This window comes from Trichoderma evansii (genome assembly GCF_050947405.1).
Source record: "Trichoderma evansii strain SZMC 28006 chromosome Unknown GGI43scaffold_3, whole genome shotgun sequence".
Lineage (NCBI taxonomy): Eukaryota > Fungi > Ascomycota > Sordariomycetes > Hypocreales > Hypocreaceae > Trichoderma > Trichoderma evansii.
The window spans coordinates 1262636-1286158 of record NW_028145203.1 but is presented as its reverse complement, the minus strand read 5'-3'; the positions used below and the strand labels follow the sequence as shown (position 1 = coordinate 1286158).

The window sequence follows — 23523 nt, the reverse complement described above, 5'->3', positions numbered from 1 at the left end:
TCAGAGCGGAAAATCATTGAGACACGCAACGGACATGCTCATCAAGCAATGGGTGCCTTGGGAGAGGTGATGAAGTGGGGTTGGATTTTTGGAGTACTTCAGGCCAGGAAACAATTAGCGAGGTGTTGCTGCATCCCACTAAGACAAGCAACCACAGCCTGATGTAAAATTCATGGGCAGGGATTATGAAAGTTCATTGCCAAATTTCTATTGGTTCTTTCTCACAGATGGTTGAGATATTTAAGTGATTGGCGTAGTACCCAGCACTAACAATAACTACATGTACGGAGTACCTATATTGAATCAGCAAGGCAGCTGCTGCCTGAGCGAAAGAATATTTCCACTCTCATCAATTGCCCGCGAAGGATCAGCCATCACGCCGACTACTAGACGGAGATGATAGGCGATGTCATTATAAACTCTTTGTAAATATGGAGGACGTCAAGATACCCATTGAAATAGCGAGGAGGGCAACTGCGTGTAAGGAGGTTCTGGATACGCATACCGCGAAGGAGCATGCATGGATTCGGTCGGCGCAAGTCGATTTCAACTTTTGGTGCTCCACTATCAAAGCCACATCATTTGACCAGTCGGGGATGGATTACAGGTTGAGGAACTATCAAGATGCACGAGAGTCCATTTGCAATCTTCTCGATGCTTTAAAATCTTCTGTTGAAGGAGCAGTGCGTATCTATAATGGGGCTGGTAAGCTTTTGGCCTCCAAGAACAATTATGTAGCTAACTGTGAGATCCAAAGCAAAAGAATTTGAAGATAACAAGTCAGAAAACTCAGCAGATGATATTCCTAAGTTAGTGGGCGAGAATGACGCAGAAGCCCCTGGTTCGGAGGAAGAGTCGGAGGACTCGGATAGCACAATGGAATTCGACGAAGTACAGTCTTTCTCGAAAAAATCAGAAGTATTGTCCGATGAGGAGAGTGTTGAAGACAATGCTTCAAGCAACTCGGGTTCAGACTCGACCAATAATTCGGTTCTTGAAGAATACATCTCATATGTCAGAACTATTCTAGACCAACTGACAAGAATATCTCTCACCATCCGAAGAGACGGCGCCATGTATCGGGTTGAGAGAGCAGACAAGGCCTTGAAGGAGACAGAAGAGGTTAAAGCATTCCGTCAGCATCTCACAACAATCATTAACTCTGAATTTCCCGACAAAGACGCTGAGGGCTTGTCGGCCACGGAAAAGATGAAACGAGTCTACAATGACAGCAAATTCAGCCCCGTCAAGTTGAAGCTGATACGTGCAAATATTCTTCGTAGACATCGCATCGAGTATTTCACCAAAGCACGAGCTCCCAAGACTCGCGCCTCCATGGCCAACGTCTCCATGGCCAACGCCTCCATGACCAACGCCCCCATACCATACGCCTCCATGACCCGCACATACAGGACCCTCTCTACCAGGCGCTCCTCCGTGTGCTCCTCCGCTTCTGACCCGTACGGAACCTCGTCTTCCATGTCCGTAGTCTCATCAAGGTATATCTTTGAGTTGCGCCAAATTTCTTACCTAGATCACCAGTACTAACATAGCTATACATAGCCCACAGCTCCCGTGTGAGTTTTATGGGTATGAAAACTGTGAAGAGACATTCGATCTAAATAGCTTTGACGACTGGGTACAACATATTTGCGGCCATCATCTCAGGTGGAGGCTGCCACGTTACTGCATTTGCTGGTTTTGCGATGACGCTGTCTTCCACGCGGTAGATGAGACAGCGGATGAGCGAGAACACAATTATAGAGCAAGAATGCATCATATTGCCGACCACTTTGGCCACGGTGCGACAATGTCCGAGATTCGCCCAGACTTTTACTTTCTAGACCATCTCCGAGATATTGGCTTGGTCTCAGAAAGAAATTTTCAAGCCTGTAAGGCCTGGCACGAAGCTCCCTTGCCAAAGGGCGGCATAAACTCTGAAGGGCCTGCTCCAGATGCGTACAACCAGGAAATGGTTATCGAGGTGAAGTACCGTCGCGGGCGTGAGTATCGACGTCGACGTCTCCAGCGAGGTTACAGCATAAACTCTGGAGAGCCCGCTCCAATAAGGGCACCAAACGAAATCCAGATACGGAGGGAGGGGGAGATGCCAAATAAGACTCTAGCTGTGGTGGATAACGCTCCTCCTACAAGCATTATATCTTCGAAAGTAAAGGAAAATCAGCCAGTCACCCCAATTACTCCTCAAGTGCATGAGGCGCCAGTGGAAAGGGCCCGCTCAATCTACACTGCTGCAGTAACGGCGACCGATGTTGGCTCCAATTTTGATACTACGGATCTATCCACGGATAAGGCGCCATCAAGGATAACCAAGATGACAAAAATTAGGGGATTACAGGCCTATCCTAGTTGCCCAAAGCCCCAGCCAAACGGGACGCTAATCTGTCCGTACTGCAATGATGAACTGCCAGACTCGTATGCGAGGAATGAACAAAGTTGGAAGTGGGTATCAGAGGCTAGTTTTCATCCCAATTACTGATATATTCCAGGGCACACGTCGCTCGAGACATTCTACCCTACTCATGCATCATGGGAGAATGCAGCAACGACGATGAGATGTACGTCAATGCAGATCATCTACTTGTGCATATGAGAACGAAACATTCTTCAACGAAATGGACTTGCAATCCCTGCTCGATCAACACCAAACAGGCCTCCAAATCCGATCAGCCCAATCCCCAAGTTCTAGTTTTCTTTGACAGTGCCGAAAGCTGGCAGGCTCACACAGAAAAAGAGCATGGGAACCTTGGACCAGCGCCCCAGCGAGATATCCTCACGGAACTCAGCAAGCGACAACTCATCGGCCCGCTAGAGTGTCCGTTGTGTAAGTCCGAGCCCACGCTGCCGAGCACCGGCATCGATGGGCACATCTTGAAGCACTTACACGAATTCGCACTTCGGGCGCTGCCTCAAGATACCGAATCAGATAATGAGAAAGAAAGAACTATATTTCAGGCATCTGATAGCGCCAGTCTACTCTCGTATACGAAAGACAGTCGGACTGCCAATGTCGGTACTCCAAATGAGGGAGGTATTGACTCTGACATAGGGGCGTTTTTAGCTTCCTTTTATCATCAGAAACAAAGTTTTGGGTTATTATGAACAAAAGACTTTATTACTATGGCTTTAACGACAAACGTTGAATTTATAATCCTCCGCTTATTAATTTACTGGAGATCTGCTGCAGCGTTGACTATGAATGCCACGGGTGTAAGACCAACCACAGCACTTGAGATAGAGCAGGATACATGTAGTTTGGTTACAGCGCTGGAGCAAGTTTTAATATATACTCACTAGGCTTAATCCCGATAAAATCACCAAGACAGCGGGTAGAAGATTGATTACATGTAATTTACGCGGGATAGCGACAGAGCATTATATATTATAGAGACGACTAAATTGAACTTGTGCAGTTTTATTCGAAATGATGAGCTTGTAAGAGAAGTGTCGTGTAATACATGGACCAACCATAAAGGGATGTCGGCCAAGTCACGGTCATTAAATCTACAAACAAACAAACAGTTAAATATGTACCTAGTAGTTTATACATATTAATAATTACTAGTAATCAGGGAATTATTGCACTTAAATAACTATTGAATTAATAAACAGGTATTTCCATTACGTTTTTAACCCAAATATTTCACCTCGCCTTATTCAGTCTGAGTCTGTGGAGGGTCGAACTGCGAGCACACAGCGCCGTACTGAATTCCAATATTGTAACTGCTACTGGTATACGCACTTGTGCCCAAGCTCAGGTCGGCAAATTCAAAGTCTGCGCGTCCCCAATATTGATAGTTTTGAGTTCCTGCAGTTGCGGTACAGGTTACGGGCGTGCCAGGCACATAGTCGGTTGCCGAGCATGTGAGCACAGCATAGTTCGTAGGGTTGGCAGCGATGGCGGAAGGGTCAACTTCGAAGACACGCACATTGTCATCGAACGGTGCCTGGAGTGCGAGGATAAAGCCATCTTAAATAAGCCTATTTATATTGATGTGGTATCATCCAAGTTTCCTGCCAACAGAAAACAGCGACGTATCCATGGATCTAAGCAGGGATTTGCAGTTATTCGCCGGCCCCATGAGATGCCGTACAACTTTACTGCCCAAGAAGTTCCCACTTATTTCAACCCAGCCGTTGCTAAAGAGTGGATTCGCTACTGTAGAGAACATCATTGGAAAACATGTTATTCTCAGCAAGATGCGTCTGTCATAAACCTAAACTTGATCGACTGTGAGTCTCTCATAGTAGAGCGAGGACACCCACAAGCCCTTTATGTAGCCCTGAACTATGTCTGGGGCTCATCTACCGCCTACGGCCAATACGCTCTCGAGGTAACGTCCGATGGCACACTTTATCTCCCTTCTGTCCTACCGCCCGTCATCTTGGACGCAATCGCTGTCACTAAATCGCTTGGCTTCCGATATCTGGGTGGACAAGTTTTGCATCGATCAGGTCAATAAGGATATGAAACATGAACAAATCAGACAAATGGACTCTATATATGAGAATGCTGTCGTAACAATCATTGCAGCCGCTGGCTTCGATGAGACCTATGGCCTGCCTGGAGTAATGTCCAAACAGCGACATCCACAACCAATCGCGCGTATGGAGGGGCTAACTATCTTATCAACCATGAGAGACATTCATGATTCGATCCGTTCTTCAAAGTGGTTCACTGGAGGATGGACCTTCCAGGAAGCATTGCTTAGTCGCCGCCGTCTCGTATTTACAGACGAACAAGTCTATTTGAATGTGGTGCAATGAATTGCTGTGAGAGTTTGTCTGGATCCATCAACGCATTGCGCGAGAAATACGGATTAGATTTCCCACGCTATTTAAAAGCTGGCATGTTTGAAAGGCATAGCTGGCATAATGTTACTGGCTCCATCAGTGGACCTGAGGTCACCCTAGACAGCTTCCTACGATATCTGACTGCGGTCGAGGATTATACACCCAGGGAACTGAGATATCAGCACGATTCATTAAACGCATTTGCGGGTGTAATTAAAAAATTCGAGAAGGCGTATGACCCAATCATTCAGTTGTGGGGCATTCCTACTACTATCAAGCACGGCGATGCGACAAAACGTTGCTTTGCCCATGCTCTTTGTTGGGGCCATGCTTATAGCTGCTGGGATGGACCTTTACGGCCCTGCCGCAGACCTGACTTTCCCTCCTGGCCATGGGCTGGCTGGGCTGGCGAGGTAAATTACGCGAAAAACGCCGGTTCAGACCGCATATTACCGCAATCCCCCAAAGGAGAGCTTTCTAGGTGGACATCCTTGATCTGGAATACGGCAGTGGATGTAAAGGTATCTTTCGAAGATGAAGCCGGTCAGATCTTGAGATTAAACGAAATGGAAAAGTTAATCCCGACTGACCGCTTTGACGTGGCTTTCGCTAGAGTTCTCCGACTAGAGGCAAGGGTCTTTCCTTCATCTTCATTCTCATATGATGAGAAGAGTGGATGGAAGCTGTTTGGACATCCCGCCGTGATGTCCCTATCTCAGGGGCCAGATAGCCAATCTCAATTTCTTGAACAGTTGAATGAAAAGGATAGTGACCTGCAGTGTATCCATATTGGAGACGCTGATACCAACATCTTCGGTCTCATTCTTGAAACGCGAGGCGGTGTCTCTTCCAGGGTCGGGCTTTTCATTGCTAATTGGAACGCCCACAAAAAGTTCAATTATGGACTCTTCAAGCGGAGCACTTTTCGCATACAATAGATAGTGTGAATTTCACGAAGACAGGCCTTGTATATTAAGGATCTGTCAACTCATTTGAATTATATTGGTAGTTATGGAACATGGCTTATGAAGAAAGAGGCGAGGCAAAGCAAGAGAATATCGTGCTCGATTTCAAGTATACATGGAAGAGCATGTACAACCACAACGACAAAGACATATTTACATTAGACAGATCGAGTCCAAGAGAGAACTGTGGTCTCGTTCTAGCTAAACATTGAGTACAAGTTAGCTGCTTCACTCATCACTCTTCTTCAGATAATTACGTTTCTATATCTTGGATTGTATAAAACTCTGTTAAAACTCCGGCAGCTGGGACATTTGTAATTTATTAAACCCTATTCCAAGGGCGACGATAATTGGGCATAGATACGAGTACCCTTGATAACCTTTGCTGCGCCTCCAGCTGCAATGAGGCTCTGGGGCTGAGTTTTGAATTAAAGGGAGTGGCGTAAATGAGATGGAGGAGCGAATGAATTTTTGATTATGTCGATTCGAGATTCAAGGCACCCTTCTAATAGCCTGATAGCATTCCGGTGATCTAGGTCGACATTTGTGGTAATGGAATGGGCGCTTGTGAGAGAAGCGCATATATGTCTTGGAATACTGGGCGAGCGAGACATTCACTCACTCACCAGTACTCCGTACTCTCTATTCATGATTCATGGAGTCAGGTGCTTCGATACTGCAAGTTTTTGATCTATCGTGTGCTGGGCAGGCGCCAAAGTGGTTTGACACCACTTTATGGAAAATCTTGTGAATGCATGCATCATGTGGCTTATGTTTGCCCCCCTTTGCGCTCGTATTCTCGTAGCCTTCTCGTAGCGATTCTCTCCATCCCATTGTGGCCATTCTGATCAAATGTCCGCCGCGCGAAAAGAATGAAGATGGGGCCAGCGTGGAATTTCAGACATTTGAGGGATGCGCAACTGAGACATGAGACCTGCTGGATTGATTGATTATATTATTTCACTGGGGAAAGCATCCCAGCATCCAACTTAGACGTACCAATTATGCATGTATTTGCTCGTATTCGCCCATCGCAAGGATCTGCGCCCCCCGTCACTGTCACGGTAAGGCCATGACGTGCGTTTACGACGCTACGTCCGGATTCAAGTTTGCGAGCAAAATGCACGCATGCGAAAATATGATAAAGCGATTTGTAGAAATAAACGAAAAAAAATTGCTTGAGAGAAAAAAAAAAAACAGGTACCCGTTGGTTCCACGCATTCGTTGATTTTCATTTGCGTGGGTTCAAGCCACCGGCTAGGGCATCCCGCCGCAGTGGAGGAGAGACTTGGAATACGTGCCAGCGGTACCTTTGACAGCGTTGAGCGACCGCGCCAAGCGCATGTACCCCGCATGACTGGCGTGAGTAGCGCAGGATGGCTCCGGAACTGGTAGCTCGCAGATCGGCCCCTAGTCGATACTTGCAGCAGCCTTCTAAATAGGGCACGACCCAGTGGGCAGTCGCTGCGCCGGCTCGTCCATTTGCATCGACGTGGGCCCCAGTTATCGCCGCTCCGTACAGTACAGACAGGCTCAGGCACCAGCAGCGCGCGAGAATTCCAGGAGAATCGCCGCCCTTGTTAAGGAGAAAAAAGCTGTTCGCGGTGGCTGGACGCAGCTCAGCTCTTTTGCGGCCGTGGCGCTCCTCTAGCCTCGAGAGCTTACCAGGGCTAGAACGAACTTGCATATATGCATGTACCTTACCTTAACGTTAGCACCGCTTGTACCTCTGTGCGCTGCGGCCATATGCCATCTACCTGTCCGCGTAACCCGATGTCACCGCCCACCCACTAGTCCAATGCGTCTATCCACTGTAAGCCCACTGTAATCGCCCCGAATCGTCTTCTCCAGGAATAGCAAAAGAGCGTGCACCAGTCAAGTCCAGGTGGCCCATGCCCCCCCAGTCTCTTTTTCCTGCATCATCAGCATCGCACCACGCCTTGGCCCTTGGCGAGAAGATCAAGAATCAATTCCAACCGTCGCTGGAATCCGCTTCTTGTTTTCCTTTTATCTTCTTGCCTTCACCTCCTTCGTTGCTCTGCGTCCTGTCCCACCAGACCTTCCACTCGCTTTTTCCCTCGCTTTTGGTGCCGACGCATCCGCTGTCATCCGTTAAACCTTGCGTGTCGTCAGCGACGCTCTTTTTGCTCGTTTTCCGCCTTGAGCCAAGAAAATCTCGCTCGCTACGCAGATCTTTGCATTTCGTCATCGGCCGTGCATCACGACAAAAATAGCGCCCAGCATTCTCAAGCGACGAATCTCGAATCACCAGCGACTCGGATTATCTGCATCTTGACCTGACTGTTCAGACGCTGCTTCGAAGGCGCCTAAACGGCCGGCTCAAATCAATTGTGCCGACGGAAACGACCGAGTGCAGATACGCGCTCACCGTTTTCTCACTCTGATCCATCTGACCTCGTATTCCGCCCAATTTCCCCTCGTCAGCCAACGCCACTCCCCGGACTTGACGACAGCGACCGGAAAAGTACTTGGAGCAGAAAAAAAAATCGTCGCTGAATTTCGAACCGCTTTCACCTGCTGCGCGCAAAGAAAACCAAAAAACGAGGCAACCGATTCACCACCATCACCATGCGGTCGTTCCTGAGAGCGCCGCTGGCCGTGTTGGCCATGCTCGGCATGACAGCGGCGCCAGTCGCGGCAGAGAAAATGCTCTTGTCCAACTCGCTCAACCTCTGCCAGCAGGATTCCAGTTTGGAGGCCAGTCTGTTCAATGTCGTCTACACGCCTGGCAACAGCTCGGCCAGTGTCACCATGGTGGCCACCTCATCGGTGCAAGGCAAGGTCAAATTCGACGTTGAGGCGTCCGCGTACGGCTACACCTTTCTCAGACAGACGCTTGACCCTTGCGATCTTGGTCTCGCCGGTCTCTGCCCTATGGTTTCGGACAAGCTCTCCTTTGGCTTCAACTTACCCGTCAGCAAATCTGCCTCTGACAACATTCCCGGTATTGCCTACCAGGTCCCTGATTTGGATGCCACAGTCAGAATTCGTATCAACTTGACTGCCACCGGCGAGACTATTGCCTGCGTTGAGGCTGATATTTCCAATGGAAAAACCGTCAACCTCGTTGGCGTCAAGTGGGCCACTGCCGTCATCGCTGGTTTGGCCCTCGTTTCGTCGGCCATCATCAATGGGCTGGGACATTCCAACACTGCTGCTCACGTCGCCGCCAATTCTCTATCGCTTTTCGGCTACTTCCAGTCCCAAGCTATTGTCGGTATGACTGGCGTCCACCTCCCACCCATTGTCATGGCTTGGACCCAAGACTTTCAGTGGTCCATGGGCATCATTCGCGTAGGCTTCATGCAGACCATCTTCACTTGGTATCAGCGCGCTACTGGTGGTACACCTTCTACACTCTTCGACTCTCTCGCTGTAGTCTCTGTTGAGATTGAAAAGCGAAGCCTTCAAGTCTTGGACCTGGCCAAGCGCGGCGTTGCCATGATGCCCAAGCCTGCTCTCAATCTTTTCAAGCGCGGCAATATCACTACCGGTTCTGGAAGTTATGTCGTCTATGGCATCCAACGTGTTGCTTTCAAGGCTGGCATCGAATCCACCAATCTGTTCTTGACCGGCCTTGTCTTCTTTTGGCTCTTTGGCCTCTTCACTGCCGGCGCTGTTGCCGCGTTCAAGGGCTTTCTCGAGCTTCTCGCTAAACGGGGACTTATCAAGGCTGATCGCTTCGAAGACTTCCGAAATGGATGGATTACCGTGCTCAAGGGCATTCTTTTCCGTGTTTGTCTAATCGGTTTCCCCCAGATGGTTATCCTTTGCCTGTGGGAGTTCACCCAGCTCGATTCGGCCGCTGAGGTTCTTCTTGCCGTCGTTTTCTTCTTCGGCACGCTCTTTACTCTGTGCTGGGGCGCCAGCAAGGTCATTCGTCTCGCCCGACGCTCAATCGCCATGCACCGTAACCCAGCTTACATCTTGTACTCGGATCCTCAGGCTCTCAACAAATGGGGTTTCCTCTACGTTCAGTTCCGTGCTTCGGCGTATTACTTCATCATTCCCACTCTTTTCTATATCCTTATCAAGGGAATGTTTCTTGCGCTGGCCCAGAGCAGTGGCGTCACCCAGTCCATCGCTCTCATCATCATCGAAGCCGGTTACCTGATTGCAGGTTCGGTCCTCCGTCCCTGGATGGATAAGAGCACCAACTCCATTAACATCGCCATCTCCGTGGTCAACTTCATAAACGCCATCTTCCTCTTCATCTTCACCAACGTGATTGATGTTCCTCTACTGGTTGTTGGCGTCGTCGGTGTCGTTCTCTTCGTCCTGAATGCAGTCATGTCCTTGGTCTTGATCCTCATGGTTATTGTCTCTACCATCTTTTCGTTGATCCGCAAGAACCCGGATGCACGATACCAGTTCATGTCCGACGACCGTGCATCTTTCATGAAGTCGCAGTCGCAGTTGAACGCTACTACAGAGCTCGACGCTTTGGCCGCTACAGCTCGAGGCGACAAGCTTGGCTACAAGTCTGGGTTTGATAACGAGTCTCTGGAGTCGTCTGACATCCGAAAGAACAATGAAGCATCTGCCTCTTACAGCATCTCTGCTACAGAGTCCCAGAACTCTTTCTATCCCGGAGCTCAACCCAACGCTCCGATTCCCCTTTACCCAGCCCAGCGCGGCGCTAGCCCACTGCGAGAGAGCATGGTATCGAACCCACAAGCTTCTGGCGTTTCTTTGGCGCAACAGCGAACGCACACTGCTAGTCCAGCAAGTGGGCATCGGTCGCAGCATAATGCTAGGTAAGCCATTATTGCAAATTCCTCGGTAAATCTCAAATCTTTGAGCTAACTCAATTTCCTTCTCTAGCCCTTGGCAACGTGGTGCAGGCTATGACCACTAGAGCGCTTTGATGCAAAAGTGTTGATGCATAACGTCACAATTCTTGATTTTCGATGTATTTTTATTTAATGACGAAGGGGAGGTTGGCACAAGTACGATTATCCAGCCCGCATGGAATATCTGGTTATAGTATACTCGCTGGAGCTTCCAACTTGTACTTCTTTACCTCGTATGGCAATCCGACATGCATAGCCAATTTACGACTTTCCAAGTTGTATAAGCCTTATTGCTGGGCCCTATGTCATGTCGGCTCAGGGCTGGAAGATATGATGGCGTTTGTAAAAGAGGTGTTTGGCGTTGAGGGACCATGGGGTTCTATGTGCCTACGAGAGGCCTGGGTTTTGTTTTCTTCTTTTAAGCCCCTTTGGTCCTCACTCCTTTGTATATACGTCGATCATTTATAAGGAGCTGGTGAGCAGAGGTGGAGACGATCATTTTATCATGAGTAGCTCAAACAAAATTAGGCCAAGTAGGCCTAATATCATTGGAGGAGATTCATTTCTCGCGCCATAGGATAATGACATGAAATGTTGAATAACTTGTTAAACACTCTTGTAGCTTGGTGAAACGTAACTTTACCGACTTATTAAGTATCTGGTTATCCCAAAATTGATTCTCGGGATGAATATGACTTTCCTATCAATGTGTTGGACATATTACTACTATAGGAACTTCTGCTCTCTTGCACTTCTTTGTAAGCTTTCACTCCTCTCTTTATTTTGCTTATAAACCATTACAATGTCTAAGATGGCTGATATCAATTAAATTTGACCTGCATTTCAAACAGCTGAGAGCAAGAAGAGAAAAAATATTCGCTTTTTCTAACCTTATTACTCTATTTTGTAGCTACCGCTAAAGGATCAAAGAAGTTACCTAATAAGTAATAGAAAAATACTAAACAGAAAGAGAAGAAGAATGAAGGTCAGAGGCCAAAGCCAAGTGAAAAGAAAGGAAAGTGAAACAAGCTCAGAGAATGAAAGAAGTGTTGCCCAGGGTATAGGGGCTAGCACTAACTAGAATTATTAAGTTAAAAAGACGGGGGGATGAGAAGAACCAATCTAGGGAGTGTAAGGGGAATAAAGAGAACAAAGAGAATGAAAAGTTGTCTGAGTAATAGATGTTGTACATGAGGTGTGTGCGGTAGTTGGAGCCAGCTCGCACACCTCCTTCTCTTTGCGCCAAACTCCTTTTTCAGATATTGATGAAAGAAAGCACAGGACAAGGACAGGCTGGAGCTATCGAGCCGAACAAAGAAAACGCAAAAGGACCAATTAAATAGAGTGAAAATGAAAACAAGTCAAAACAACAGGAAATGGGAAATCAGAAGTCAAGAAAGGAAGAAAAAGGAATGAATGAGTGGGAAAATGTTGCTATGGTCAAAACACAAAGCCCTCTTGTATCAGTTTATCCACATCTCCTCCCGCCGCAGCCACAGCCTTCATAGCCGCCTCGCTCAGTCTCCTCCTCTTCTCCTGCGCCTCCTTCTCCCTCCGAGCCTTTGTCTTTGAGCTACCACTTGGCGCCACGCCCGTCATCAGGATGCTCCCGTCATTCGGCGTAAAGTTGACAAAACCCAGCCCGTCGCCCCCCAGGCTTATGCCGCCGCCTCCATTTCCACCGCCCATAATACCACCTCCGCCTGCATCTCGTGATCTGCGCTTGCGGACTCCTCCCGGCGTGTTGGGCGCGGATCCAGGTCCCCGGCCGGAGGTGCTGCGGACGGAGGAGATGGACCCTGTGGAGCTGTGCCGGGACTGGTTACGCATTTGGGCATGCACTTGCGTAGGAGAGGCAGAAGGGCCGCGAGTTTTACGCATAGGGGAGGAGGACATGTTGCGATGTCGAGTCCCAGAAGAGGGTGCTCGCGGCGGCCGACTGCAGCGCTCTGCTCCTGGGATAGGGGGTGGCGGCGGTAGATATGTGTGCGCGGTGAGCGCAATGTCATTGACTACCCCAGGCTGAGAGGGCCGAGGCTGTGGCATGTGAATCATGAGACCGGCCGCACTTGCGTCTGGTAAAGGCCCATATTCGTAGGGCAGCTCGCCATGCTGCGAGTGCATTGCTTGGTTGACGCTGGCGTTCATGCTGAGATCCCACCAGGCTGAATCCTGACTCGCCACGTATTCCGGGCCGCCCCATTGCTCTGGCCCAGCAGGAGTCATCATCTGCTGCTGCCATCCGCCTTGCTGCTGTTGTTGCATCTGGGAGGCGGCATCGACAGTAGCTGTAGACGCCATCATACTTGGAGGCCCCTGGTACAGCTGCTGCTCGCTCTTGATGCGACGGGTAGAACCATGCACTGGCGTAGGATCCATGCCGCCATGATTGTAGTACTGCATACTTGGAGAATGATATGCCCTTGGCTGCTCAGCAAACGGGTCATCGCAGAAGCCATGGATAAAGGTTGATGCGTTGGGGTCATACGCCATGGGCGATGGACTCTCGTGTGAGACGCTGCTCATGCTGTTCTGAGTTATGCTGTGCATTCGTGAGGCTCGAGACTTGATGGCCATGGGAGGACGCTCTAGTGTAGGAGACGCTGCCCTCTCAATAGGGAGCTGCTGCTGTTGTTGTTGCTGCTGGTGCTGCTTCCTGGTCTTCCTCCCTAGCGTGGTAGTTGCCTTGCGGATGGTAGAAGATATTGCCTCGACGAATTTCTTTGGTTTCCTAGTAGTGTTAGGCGGCGTAGGAGATGTTGTATGTGAGACAAAAGAATTCTTTTGCGGCGAGCGAAGGGAGATCTCTTCAAGGCGTTGCAGCTCAGTGTCCGACATGGACTTGCGTCCAAGATACGCAAGCTGATGTGGTCCGCCAGTAACCGGATCGGCAGCTACTCCGAAAGCAAGCTCAGGAGCATCAACACCATGACTCGCCGCAGACGTAGCAGTGCCGAGGCGAGAGCTTGTAGAAAAGAAATCGAATTCGTCTGCGGATGAGACAACAGAAGAGGCAGTGACCATCGCCGTAGGGTTCATGAAGAACGAATCCGGAGCACGGCAATCATCGATGGGAGTCTCAGGAGCTCCATCTCCGTCAAAGTTCATAAACTGCCCGAAAAGGTCGTTCGATGCATCGGACGGTAGTCCATCCGGGCCTAAACAATACATGTTGGGATCCTTATCGACGGCAGACTCGATTCGGAACTGCGCCGCCCAAAAAGCCATCGAACGGTGATCTTGGTGGCAAGTATCTCTCGGATTCGGGAGTGGCGAATTTTGATTATGAATTGACGGATGCGGCTAGTATCCAGATTCGTTATTACCACAATGATGGAAGATAAGTGAGTGTGGACAGACGTTGTATGGAGCGGCCAGTGTTCGCCGGATTCGACTATACAAACACAAAGTTTAAAACGAGAGGCAAAGTAGAAAAAGAGTGTGGAGATACGTCTTGGAGACGGAAAAGATCAATTCAGGAGGAAAAAGAAAAGAGAGAAAAGAAAAGAGTGTGAGAGAGAGGACATCAATCGAATATCCAATCTCAAATCTCAAGCACGGAGCACAACCAGATTCATTAACTAGACAGTCCATCTATATTAACGCAGCCATTTTGCACAATAAGCGTATATTCCGGAAAGATACCACAGCAACCAAAGCTTTCCGTTCCTTGCTGGGATTTCCCCATACGGAAATGGAATGCACGGGGCCGTGGCGACGCATTCCAATGCCTCATCCCCAGCTTTATTTCTAGGCTTGGGATAGGCCCAGCCTCGTCTTGGGCTATCCCGCTAGCTGACAAAAGAGAAGCTAAGCTGAAAAGATTATGGAGCAAAGGGTAATAAGACAAAGAGGTCCAATCTCAATCTCATTGCGATCTGGGCGTCAGAACCTCATCGCATACTGGTGGGGGTTTTGTGCCCGCATGGCAGTAGAAAGTGAGCACTCGCTCAGATCAATAGTTGGACAAGGACTCGAACATGTTGCCGAGAGATGAAAGATTAATGAAAGTAAACAAGATGAAACGAAGCACTGCTGCATGGCACTGGCCACCCTGCATATCGTGAGCCTTTATAGAGGCTACTGCGAGGCATCCGAGCGGCTTCTCCATCTCTGCCCTGCTTTCAGATCAACAACTGCCAATCAAACTTTCAGCTTAGCGCACTTGCAGCCAGCTCTTTCTTTGAATGATGCTCCGCAGATGGCGATCTCTTAACCTTCTGACCTCACTCAGCTCCAACAGAGCTAAACCATCTAATCCATGACCGCAATTCCGGGGCATAATGTCTCAGCAACGAATGTCATTGCCAAGTCAACGGCCGCTCGTCAGGGAGAACCCATCCAGGCACCATGAGGCTGAGCGGGGCCAAGGTGGTCCGGTTGACTCGTTCTTTGTGTGCTCAAAGGGCGAATGCGAACGGTCCCTGGGCAGGAAGGGAGAAATGTCTCTGAAGAACAAGAGGACGAAGAGTTTTAGCCCATTAATTGACGCTCGGTTCCGCAGCTTTCCGAATCTAGCTTATTCTGAATCAGCATCCGGAGAGACTTTGCCAGCCCATCTTACCCTATCTTTTATGCATGAAGGCTTTGACGCAGGGATCACTCGACCCTCACAGCCAGGGGATGATACATCATATAAAGAGATTTCACGGGAAGAGGCCGAAGAAGAATAGAAGGTCGGAAATACATCCCAGTAAACGTGCGACTCAGCACGTGGCGAGCTGGAAAAAGCAATATCCTTCCCCTGGCAGAATCAGAAGACAGAACGACAATGGCACCATGTTCGTGCCCGTGCCTCATTGAGGTTACATATCTTGGCCCCATTGACACATGTCAAATATCCGCGTTGAAAAGCAGGCTTCTCTAGGAAGCGAGCTCCGAAGTCCCGCCAAAGGAGAGAAAAGAGAATCTTCAACAAAGGATCCCCTAGTCATGGCCCATGGCCATGGATATCTTGTAATCCGGGACTCGCATAGGAGCACCTCTCAATGCAAAGACGGCAAATCAATGATTGGACAATAGTAGCTACAGTGGGTCTGATGCAACCAGCGGATAGCAAACTTGCCAAGAGAGGATAAAAGTTTACAGATGTCGGCAATGCTGGCAGCCCCATCGGAGATTGCCCATCGAGATTGAGATATCCGAGCAGCAGAGACAGCAAAGAAGCACAAAGATGAGGTCGGTAGCTAGCCAAGAGCTCAAAGTTTCCAGTGGCAAATCCAGGCTCCAGTCCCCCGGGAAGTCGCGCACACCGCCTCCTCGTAGCTGCCGTTTAGTGCCCGCGCCACCCAATCGGCGGCTGTCCCAGAAACAAGCAACGAGCGCCATCGCTGGCACTACAGTATGGAGCAGAGTTAGCCGGGATCCCCCCTAAGCCTAAGCCCAGCCAAATCCACCGGTCCCGAGTCCAAGCTGGCGGTATCGCCCTTTTGCGCATTGAGATGGTCAGATTGGCGCCCAGTTTTATTTTGGGCTTATTTCGCTGCCCATGATGATGGTTTTCGCTGCATCAGGGTGGAAACGCTGGCAGCGCTGGTAATACCACGTGGACTGCTGGCACCGAAATATGTAGTGCTACGTGTTTGTCTGTGTGTATGTATATGCACATGCACTCCATCCAAGTACAGCAGTAATATGTAAGTGGGGGGAAAATGAGAAATTGAGGAGCTCGAGGAGCTTGACGCCTCCCGTGCACAATTATGATGTCGGAGTCTCTGCGCTCACAAGCGAAGTCGCGTCACAGGCGGTGGAAGGGCCGTTTTGTTTCTAGAAAGTAACATGTTTGCTACTATGGGGTATACTAAAAGTTACTACTATTGCTTATTTTTTTTCTTGCTTTTCTTCAAAAATTCTATCCTGCCCGTCCGTCCCGCGGTGGAAACTCGCCGGTTCCCCCACGCATCAAACGGCGAGTCAGGTTCCATGTCCCGAATCCCAAGATTGCTCCCAGTCCCAAAAACACCCCCAGCCTGCATAGCCGGGAAAACGCCGTTGCCCAGTCCTTTTTACCAAAGATGCATCCAGATGGATCCCTCCCATGTTACGCCATCTTCCTTCCCGAGTGTTGCTCCATTCCCCTTTTCCATGGCTGTGGTAATACGGGCAAAGCGATCCCGCCGTAGACGCACGCGCCACCTGAAGGGGGAGAGAAAGAGTAGGAAAAAAAAGTAGAGACAAAGAAACAAAACAAAAGAGAAAAAAAAAAAATAAGAGAACGCCGGTGTAGATAGTGTATAGCACGTGTCGAACGTTGATATCATTTTTTTGGAATCCCGCTAGAAAATGTGCAGTAAATAACAACAGTTTGAGAAGTGAATATGTAGTGTAGCTGGCCTGCGCCAGAAAGTCCCGTGTACAAAATGCAGATGTGATGTAAAGTCCCCAAAAACGCCGCGTAATGTCGTGTCTAAATCGTTTGTTTGTGCCAACAGTGGCAGAGAGCAAAAGTGTAGTCGAAGGGTGAATGAAGGGGGAAAAGATGTGCAGATCAGCTCAAGGCAGAGGGAGCTACTGCAGAGAAGCATGTGCGGCTGCTTTGTCGGTAGCAGCGATGACATTGTCTGCGGGCGTCTGCAGTTGGCTCGACTCGCCGCTGATGCATGTGGGTTCTCTCGAGGTGCGGAGTCTATGCTCCTTCTTCTTGTGCGACCTCTTGCGCATGCGAGGCACGTTTCGCACAAGTTTGGGGCAGCGCATGGCTGCTTCGGCAGAGGTGGTGAAGCTGAGGAGGCCTTGGCTCCTCAGGGTGCCGGCGAGCTTCTCGCCCAGCCAGGGATACTCTTCTGGCCCTTCGCTGTAGCCCTCATCAGCCTCCGCATCGTCTGCCTGCTCGGCAGCCTCGATCTGGATGGCTGGTGCCAAGTTTGAGCTCTTGGATGACTGGACTGGGCTGATGGCAGGCTGTGCGTCGGCCTGCATCCGGGCAAGGACTCTGGAGGCGACCTCCGGGTCGATGGTTGTCTCTGGGGCAATTGGGGAGACATGGGAAAGTGATAGTGATAGGAAGCGTCGCGACGGGCGAACGCGCTGGGCTGATGGTGGCACAGGCATGGAAGGGGTGGTGCCAGAGGCGTCGTCGAGGTCCATATCCATGGTCATGTCGTCCAGGTTGCTGTCCAACGCGGCATTGTCGCCCATGGACGATGATGGGAATCGGGATTGATGTTGCTGCAGGAGAGTCTGGCGGCTCATGCGTCGAGAAAGCACCTCCATGGCGAGACTGCTGCGGCTTCGGTAGTGTCGCTCACGGGCCCTGGGTCTGGGCATCGAGGGCTGCTCCAAGGCTGAATCAGCGTCATCAATGGGCAGAGCGCCCTCCATGGGCGGCAACATCATCTCGCTGGCGGCAGCGATGCTCGAGGTCCCCTGCGGCTGCATTGTGGTATCGTCGTCGTCTTCGTCCCGTCTACTGGAAATGATAGCTGAGGGGTCGCCGCATAACAAGTCATTCGCAGGCGGGTGTCAATTATTACTGCAGGCGGTTTGTTGGTGGGATCCTGTTGGCGGGCGTGTGTGCGGTGATACGAGCGCTGTTGTGTGTATGTCCCGCTGGTCAAGGCAAGGCGGTAGTGGTGATGTGAGTTGTTGTCGAAAGGCAGCGAGGTCGCAAGATGTGTCGGCAATTTTCTCTTCTCTCTTCTCTCTTTTTCTTTTTTTCCGTTTGAGTTTAAGAGGAGGAGCGGGTACCAGTATATATGAACGGAGATGGGGGGAAATGCCATTTAGAGGTCCATCATTTTAACCCGGTCAGCATAGCAGCAACGGTGCTGTAGGGGCGCCAGAACAGCCACTTACCGAGACACTGTGCGCTAGGCGGGAGGCCCTGCTAGCAGGTGCCAGGCCTCCCCAGCAGCGACCGCTGTCTGCTGGAGATGGTCCGGAGCCTGGTGCCAGGCGCCACAGGGCAGGGCAGGGCAGCCCTGGATAGCGCCTACAAGGGCAGACGAGGGCTTCTCCAAAGCTAGCAACGCGCCGTCCACGCCAGTTGGCAGGTCCCGACCCCCCGGCCCCCTCGATCCCGAAAGATGGGATGGGACAAGGAGTACTGCTAAGAGCTAAGAGCTAAGAGGTACGTCAACGGCGCTGCACACTGTGGGAACCGAGACGGCCGCTTTCCGTAGCGCTGGGAACACAATAAGCTACGGCTAGCGGCGTTAACAGACCACGGCGGCGGTAGAGCTCAAGACGCCACAAGCACTCCATAGCTGCTAGACTGCGCGTTAGCATCGGAATATGGCCTGAAGATGCGTGCTGGTGCCCAGCGATCTCCGCTCATAGGGCGGCTCCAGCTCGAGTAACGCCGTCATCAAGTCTTCATTGTGCTAGAAACACCGAACGCCAGCCGGGGAGGCGTCTGCTGCACTTTGCATCTCCTCGTACTTGGTAGCCCGCTCCGGGAAGGCGCACGCGAGCCAGAAAGTCATCTCGATATCTTCAAGCAAGGGATTCCTCTTTTGGAGGTGCTCTCCCAGCAATCGGGACCAGCAAATAGAAACACCCCTTCCAGCACCCTTAATTCCAGCAGCAGACATGGACCAGGTCGCGGGCCGCCTCGTGCGCATCCGAGCCAGAACAGGCGACTGGAGAGCACCCCGCCGGTGGTACGCCAGATCCCAAAGCAGCCAAGCACAGCAAGCTCAGCGGCTGTCCAGCGGGCACATTTCGACTTGTATGTATAAATTGATGAGTCGTTAAAGCGCTCACCCAGCTTTGCTATCTATTCATGGCACCACCTATCCGGAGTAACTGGAATAGGACACTAGACTACATGGCTGGTTTGCGGCGTTGATTGCGGCTTTGTGCCCGCAAATATTCGAATTTGCATTTGATGATGATGATGATGATGCTGCGGATATTGGAAGCTATTGAGTATTTTACAACTAGCAGCTGGATCCAGCACCACCAATAAATGGGGGGAGATGATGTTGGTTTGCCTGGCACAAAGTAAGACTATTGGCGAGTTTACGCACAAGCCACGCAGTAATATGGTATCAGATCCGTTGGTTCAACAGAAGGATCTACACATACATGAATGCCAGCTGGCACTGCTTATAACTACCGTGCCTTATTGCTAATATGCAACTGGGGACAAAGCATTGAATTGACGTTCGGAGCAGGCTAGACAGCATGTACCGCTTAACTATCCACTTAGGCACAGAACCCTCCGAATTACTGTACTTTTATACCTAGGTACTTGTACTTCGTACTGCTCTAGCCCTTAAAGGAATACATGTACAGTATGATGCGCGTCCTCGTCCAGAAAATAGTATTAGGTAAGATAGGTAGGTAGACGCTCTCCTAGCGCCCGTGCTTCGCCTGGCATTCGACTATTCTCGAGCCACTTTCCGCATACCCATGCAATTTTCCCTTCTCCAGACAATGGTATGCCTCATTGGCAGATAGTCGCTCCCAGCCGCGAAGCGCTCTGCAAAGGCGAAACGCTCAGCACAAGCGAAACGCTCACATAGTACAGTAGCAGCGAGAGCAAAGCGCTAAAGCCCCGTCAATATTAGGGCAAGCGGCATGACTAAGGCGCCCGCTACCAGCCCGCAAGACGCTAAACCTAAATCCCCCTTAGCGCCCTCAGTTACAGCGACTGGTCTCGACCATTCCCCCAAATGGGAAATTCCACTAGTGATAGTGCATCGCGCTAGGCCAGCTAGCGCGTTCTGCGGCTTCTAGCAGCCTGTACTTGGCCCTTGTACCTCTTCCATTTCGCCTTTGATTCGTCTCCGCCAAAGCGGGCGTCACCCTGACCTGCTATCACGGCGCAGACTTCCCTTTTCTATGCTTGCCGCCGTGAATGACAGGCCACTTCGCTATCATCACTCGTACGAAGAAATAAGAGTCATTATGCACAATTAGCTCTACTGTAGGAGCGTGTGTACGTACATATGGACAAATACCGAGCTCGCTGCAGCATCCACCAAATCCCGTCATTTCAAGCGCTGGATACGTGCATATAGCGGTGGGTGCTGACAACATATCCGCTATAACTTGGTGCGAATAATACAGCGGATCTGTTATACTACTGGTTACCAAGGCAGTTGAATCTGGGACCATCTCATCCGCCATCTCATCCACTAACGATTCCATTCTTCTTCGTCCTTGTCCCCAGAGTCTACATCTGACTAGCAGTAATAGACAGGCCAGGGTATCGATTGGCAGGCCCCCCATGGACAAGACTCGTGTCCTACAAGTAGTATTACTTGCAAACCCAAGCGCTCGGTCCACGGGAGAGGGATCCGATATCAAGGAGGCCATGACTGTTTGGAAAAGATAGGTAATAGAGCTGCAGGCAGGCACCTGCGGCTTCGTAAAGCGATTGGTGACAGGCACATGGCATAAAGCGGAACAAGAATGCCGCAATCATGCCGCAAAGGAGCTGGGATCTAGGCGAAGGACGACACACTATGTAAAAATAGTTGATACAAACTGACACCTGACACCTGACCTCGCAAGCCATTCTCGTACTTGCAAGGACGTGGCATTCACCTCTTCTACCTTGTCTGCCCTGCGTTGCTCAGCGCAGCTTTGATGGCTTCACACAAGCAAACGTCGCATTACCTAGTTTCGTGCCGAGCGTATTTGAATCTCCATGAGATGGAGATGCGTAAATTCCCAAAGTAAGTCTTTGCTCATAGCTGTGTTTGTTAGTAGATAATTCCGGTGTACGGCCGATGAACCATGTGAGGTGATTATTAAAATGAGGGAGAGCCTTCCTGTAGGCAGCAACATTCAAGTATCAGGAGACGGAAATCCTTCAGGATTTTACCTTTTAACAATATAGAGATGGAATCTATCATACTTTGCGAATGCAATACTCCTAATGGGCAAGAGTACGAGCTGCAAGGCCATTTGCAGTATCCATGTCTTCTGGTGACAGCACTACGAGCACGGAGTAGTGAATCCCACAACCAGGTACTCACGTGTGCCTCAAGACTCCATGATGCACGCTCTTTAGCTGCCTATACCCTTTTGCATCTTCACCAGCTGGGTTACCTCGTGTCTCAGGCTCAATACGGCAGTGGCCTACTCCGTAATTGTATGGCTTCGACGAAATGAGCTTCTCGCGCTTCGGTGATACTACTACAAAGAACGTGGCACTTTAACACCCTCGACACATTGACAGTAGATGAGTTTGATCTCCTAATCGATGTCATCGGGGCACATTCCAAAGGGGGGGTTCACCAGCTGGGATTAGCATTCACTACGGGCACTACTGTACGATACCATACTAGTAGCACTTGGCTCGAGCGCTTGTTACACATCGCGCCAGAGAAGAGTGACAAGACCTCGATTGGAAGCGTATGCCGACCAAAGCCCTGCTAATTCGCAATAGCTCTGAGCCAGCTCTCTGGTATGGCATCCCATTAGGTGAGATGGGCAGCAGGGACAAGCAATGGTGAAGAGCCGAAGAGAGGGCGCGCCATGACCCTTGCACACCGGATCTTCTTCCCCCCCAAAACCCATGCCAATCTTACAGAAAGGACACCCCTGTAGTAGATGAGAGTTGTCGTACGAGTAATGTGAGCTCTGTATTAGACACCAATGCCAACTCGCGTCAAGGGGCTGTCACTGTGCGGATTTCGGATTGTCCCTTTGTAGAGATGCCGCTTTGACGAGGTGATAATATCAGTTACGAGACTATTGGTATCATCCTAATTTAGAATAGAAGAGAAACAAAAAGAAAAAAAAAGAAATGAAAACAGACATGGCCTTCAGAGTGGCAAATTTAACGCAGGATTCTAAAGCTAGTATCAAGTGCATAAAGGATCACCGTTTCTGTCGTCTTACAAACAGACCTTTGGGAACCGCTCATATGTAACAACGGAAGAATCCGCACTCACCCCGTCGTCGCTCCCGGGAAAGCGGTTCGACCCAATAATTCACTCTATAACTACTGCCTGCATTGAGAGTGTGCCCGCCAGTGAGAGCTGCGCATGGGCTTATCCACATTCCTCTTAGTGGTAATCCTCAATTTTGACTTTTATGAGAGTGTGTGTACAGTATGTGAGATCCGGCATTGGTGCTGACATTGGATGGATCCCCATCACATGAAAAAAAAAAAATATGCCGGCGGAGATTTTATTGTTTTATTTTATTTTAATTTTTTACTCTTATTTTTCTCCGCCCTTCTCTTTTCAGTATTTTCCGCCTCTTAGTAAATTTCGCTAATTTGAAATACTCGCGGAGAGAGATACAATGTGTCAAAACATTTCATCGTCAGGCAGCAACAACGCACGGTTCAAAAGACCAAGCCCCCAATTGGGCAACTGTTGGAAAACAAAGTAGAGTTGGCCGCTCGGTTGATCCAGCTCCAAATCCGTCCATTTTAATAAAAGACCCTGAATACATGAACGTGCACAAACTGCCTTGTTCGTTGCAGGGTACCTTGATGCCAGTAATCGTGCTTAGGTGGTATTCCGGACAGCCTGGAATACGTGCATGGGCATGCCGTAGTACGAGCGTATTATTCTAGCACTATGTCGTACAGGATATATATATACCGACTGGAATGTATCTTCCCCTGCGCAAAAGCTTCCCGTCTGCGGTCCGCCTATCCGATATCAGGGGATCTCTGGGCTGCTCTGGGGTGATGTAAAAGAGTATCATGGCGGCGCTTACAGCGTACTTTTGTGCAACAGTCATACTCCGTATATTAGACCGAGCCGGCTTATACCCAGTCCCAGCGGACTTGGAAAAAGCCCTGATATCGCGGGCTTACAGCAAGTACAGCAAGCATCGCGAGTGATTTCAAAGCCTTACTTTTGGCAATGCTAATTCCACCATATTAAGTCGTAAAGCCGGCCAACGGAGTTTCCCCTCCAAAGTGCTTTTATAATCCAATAACATTACTGGATGGTTATGGTGCTTGTTAATATACTGTATGGGGAGTTCCACTGGCTAATTTTGCAAGGTAATACGGT

General features: G+C 49.9%; 6 protein-coding genes across 6 annotated transcripts; 3 read left to right on the top strand and 3 right to left on the bottom strand.

Moving 5' to 3' along the window:
- The first annotated feature begins 138 nt into the window (after positions 1-138).
- Positions 139-2821, top strand: GGI43DRAFT_247445 (uncharacterized protein). Its single transcript, XM_083200771.1, has 3 exons — positions 139-683; positions 764-1499; positions 1564-2821. Exons 2-3 carry the CDS (start codon positions 877-879, stop codon positions 2498-2500), a joined length of 1560 nt encoding a protein of 519 aa, XP_083064119.1. The 5' UTR covers positions 139-683; positions 764-876; the 3' UTR covers positions 2501-2821.
- GGI43DRAFT_420821 (heterokaryon incompatibility domain-containing protein) lies at positions 2551-5753 on the top strand (the record flags this gene model as incomplete). The annotated part of the gene is made up of 4 exons (XM_083207864.1): positions 2551-2845; positions 3988-4421; positions 4462-4764; positions 4800-5753. 4 exons carry the CDS (start codon positions 2551-2553, stop codon positions 5751-5753), a joined length of 1986 nt encoding a protein of 661 aa, XP_083064118.1.
- A 1064-nt stretch (positions 5754-6817) lies between these two features.
- GGI43DRAFT_247385 (uncharacterized protein) lies at positions 6818-7570 on the bottom strand. The gene has a single exon (XM_083200769.1). It carries the CDS (start codon positions 7465-7467, stop codon positions 7012-7014), a length of 456 nt encoding a protein of 151 aa, XP_083064117.1. The 5' UTR covers positions 7468-7570; the 3' UTR covers positions 6818-7011.
- A 622-nt stretch (positions 7571-8192) lies between these two features.
- GGI43DRAFT_247394 (transient receptor potential ion channel family protein) lies at positions 8193-10906 on the top strand. Its single transcript, XM_083200770.1, has 2 exons — positions 8193-10558; positions 10626-10906. Exons 1-2 carry the CDS (start codon positions 8370-8372, stop codon positions 10657-10659), a joined length of 2223 nt encoding a protein of 740 aa, XP_083064116.1. The 5' UTR covers positions 8193-8369; the 3' UTR covers positions 10660-10906.
- Positions 10907-11774: 868 nt separating this feature from the next.
- On the bottom strand, positions 11775-14121 carry GGI43DRAFT_247317 (uncharacterized protein). The gene has a single exon (XM_083200768.1). The coding sequence runs from the start codon at positions 13820-13822 to the stop codon at positions 12035-12037; it is 1788 nt and encodes a 595-aa protein (XP_083064115.1). The 5' UTR covers positions 13823-14121; the 3' UTR covers positions 11775-12034.
- A 2812-nt stretch (positions 14122-16933) lies between these two features.
- Positions 16934-18443, bottom strand: GGI43DRAFT_247253 (uncharacterized protein). The gene has a single exon (XM_083200766.1). It carries the CDS (start codon positions 17969-17971, stop codon positions 17102-17104), a length of 870 nt encoding a protein of 289 aa, XP_083064114.1. The 5' UTR covers positions 17972-18443; the 3' UTR covers positions 16934-17101.
- Positions 18444-23523: the final 5080 nt, after the last annotated feature.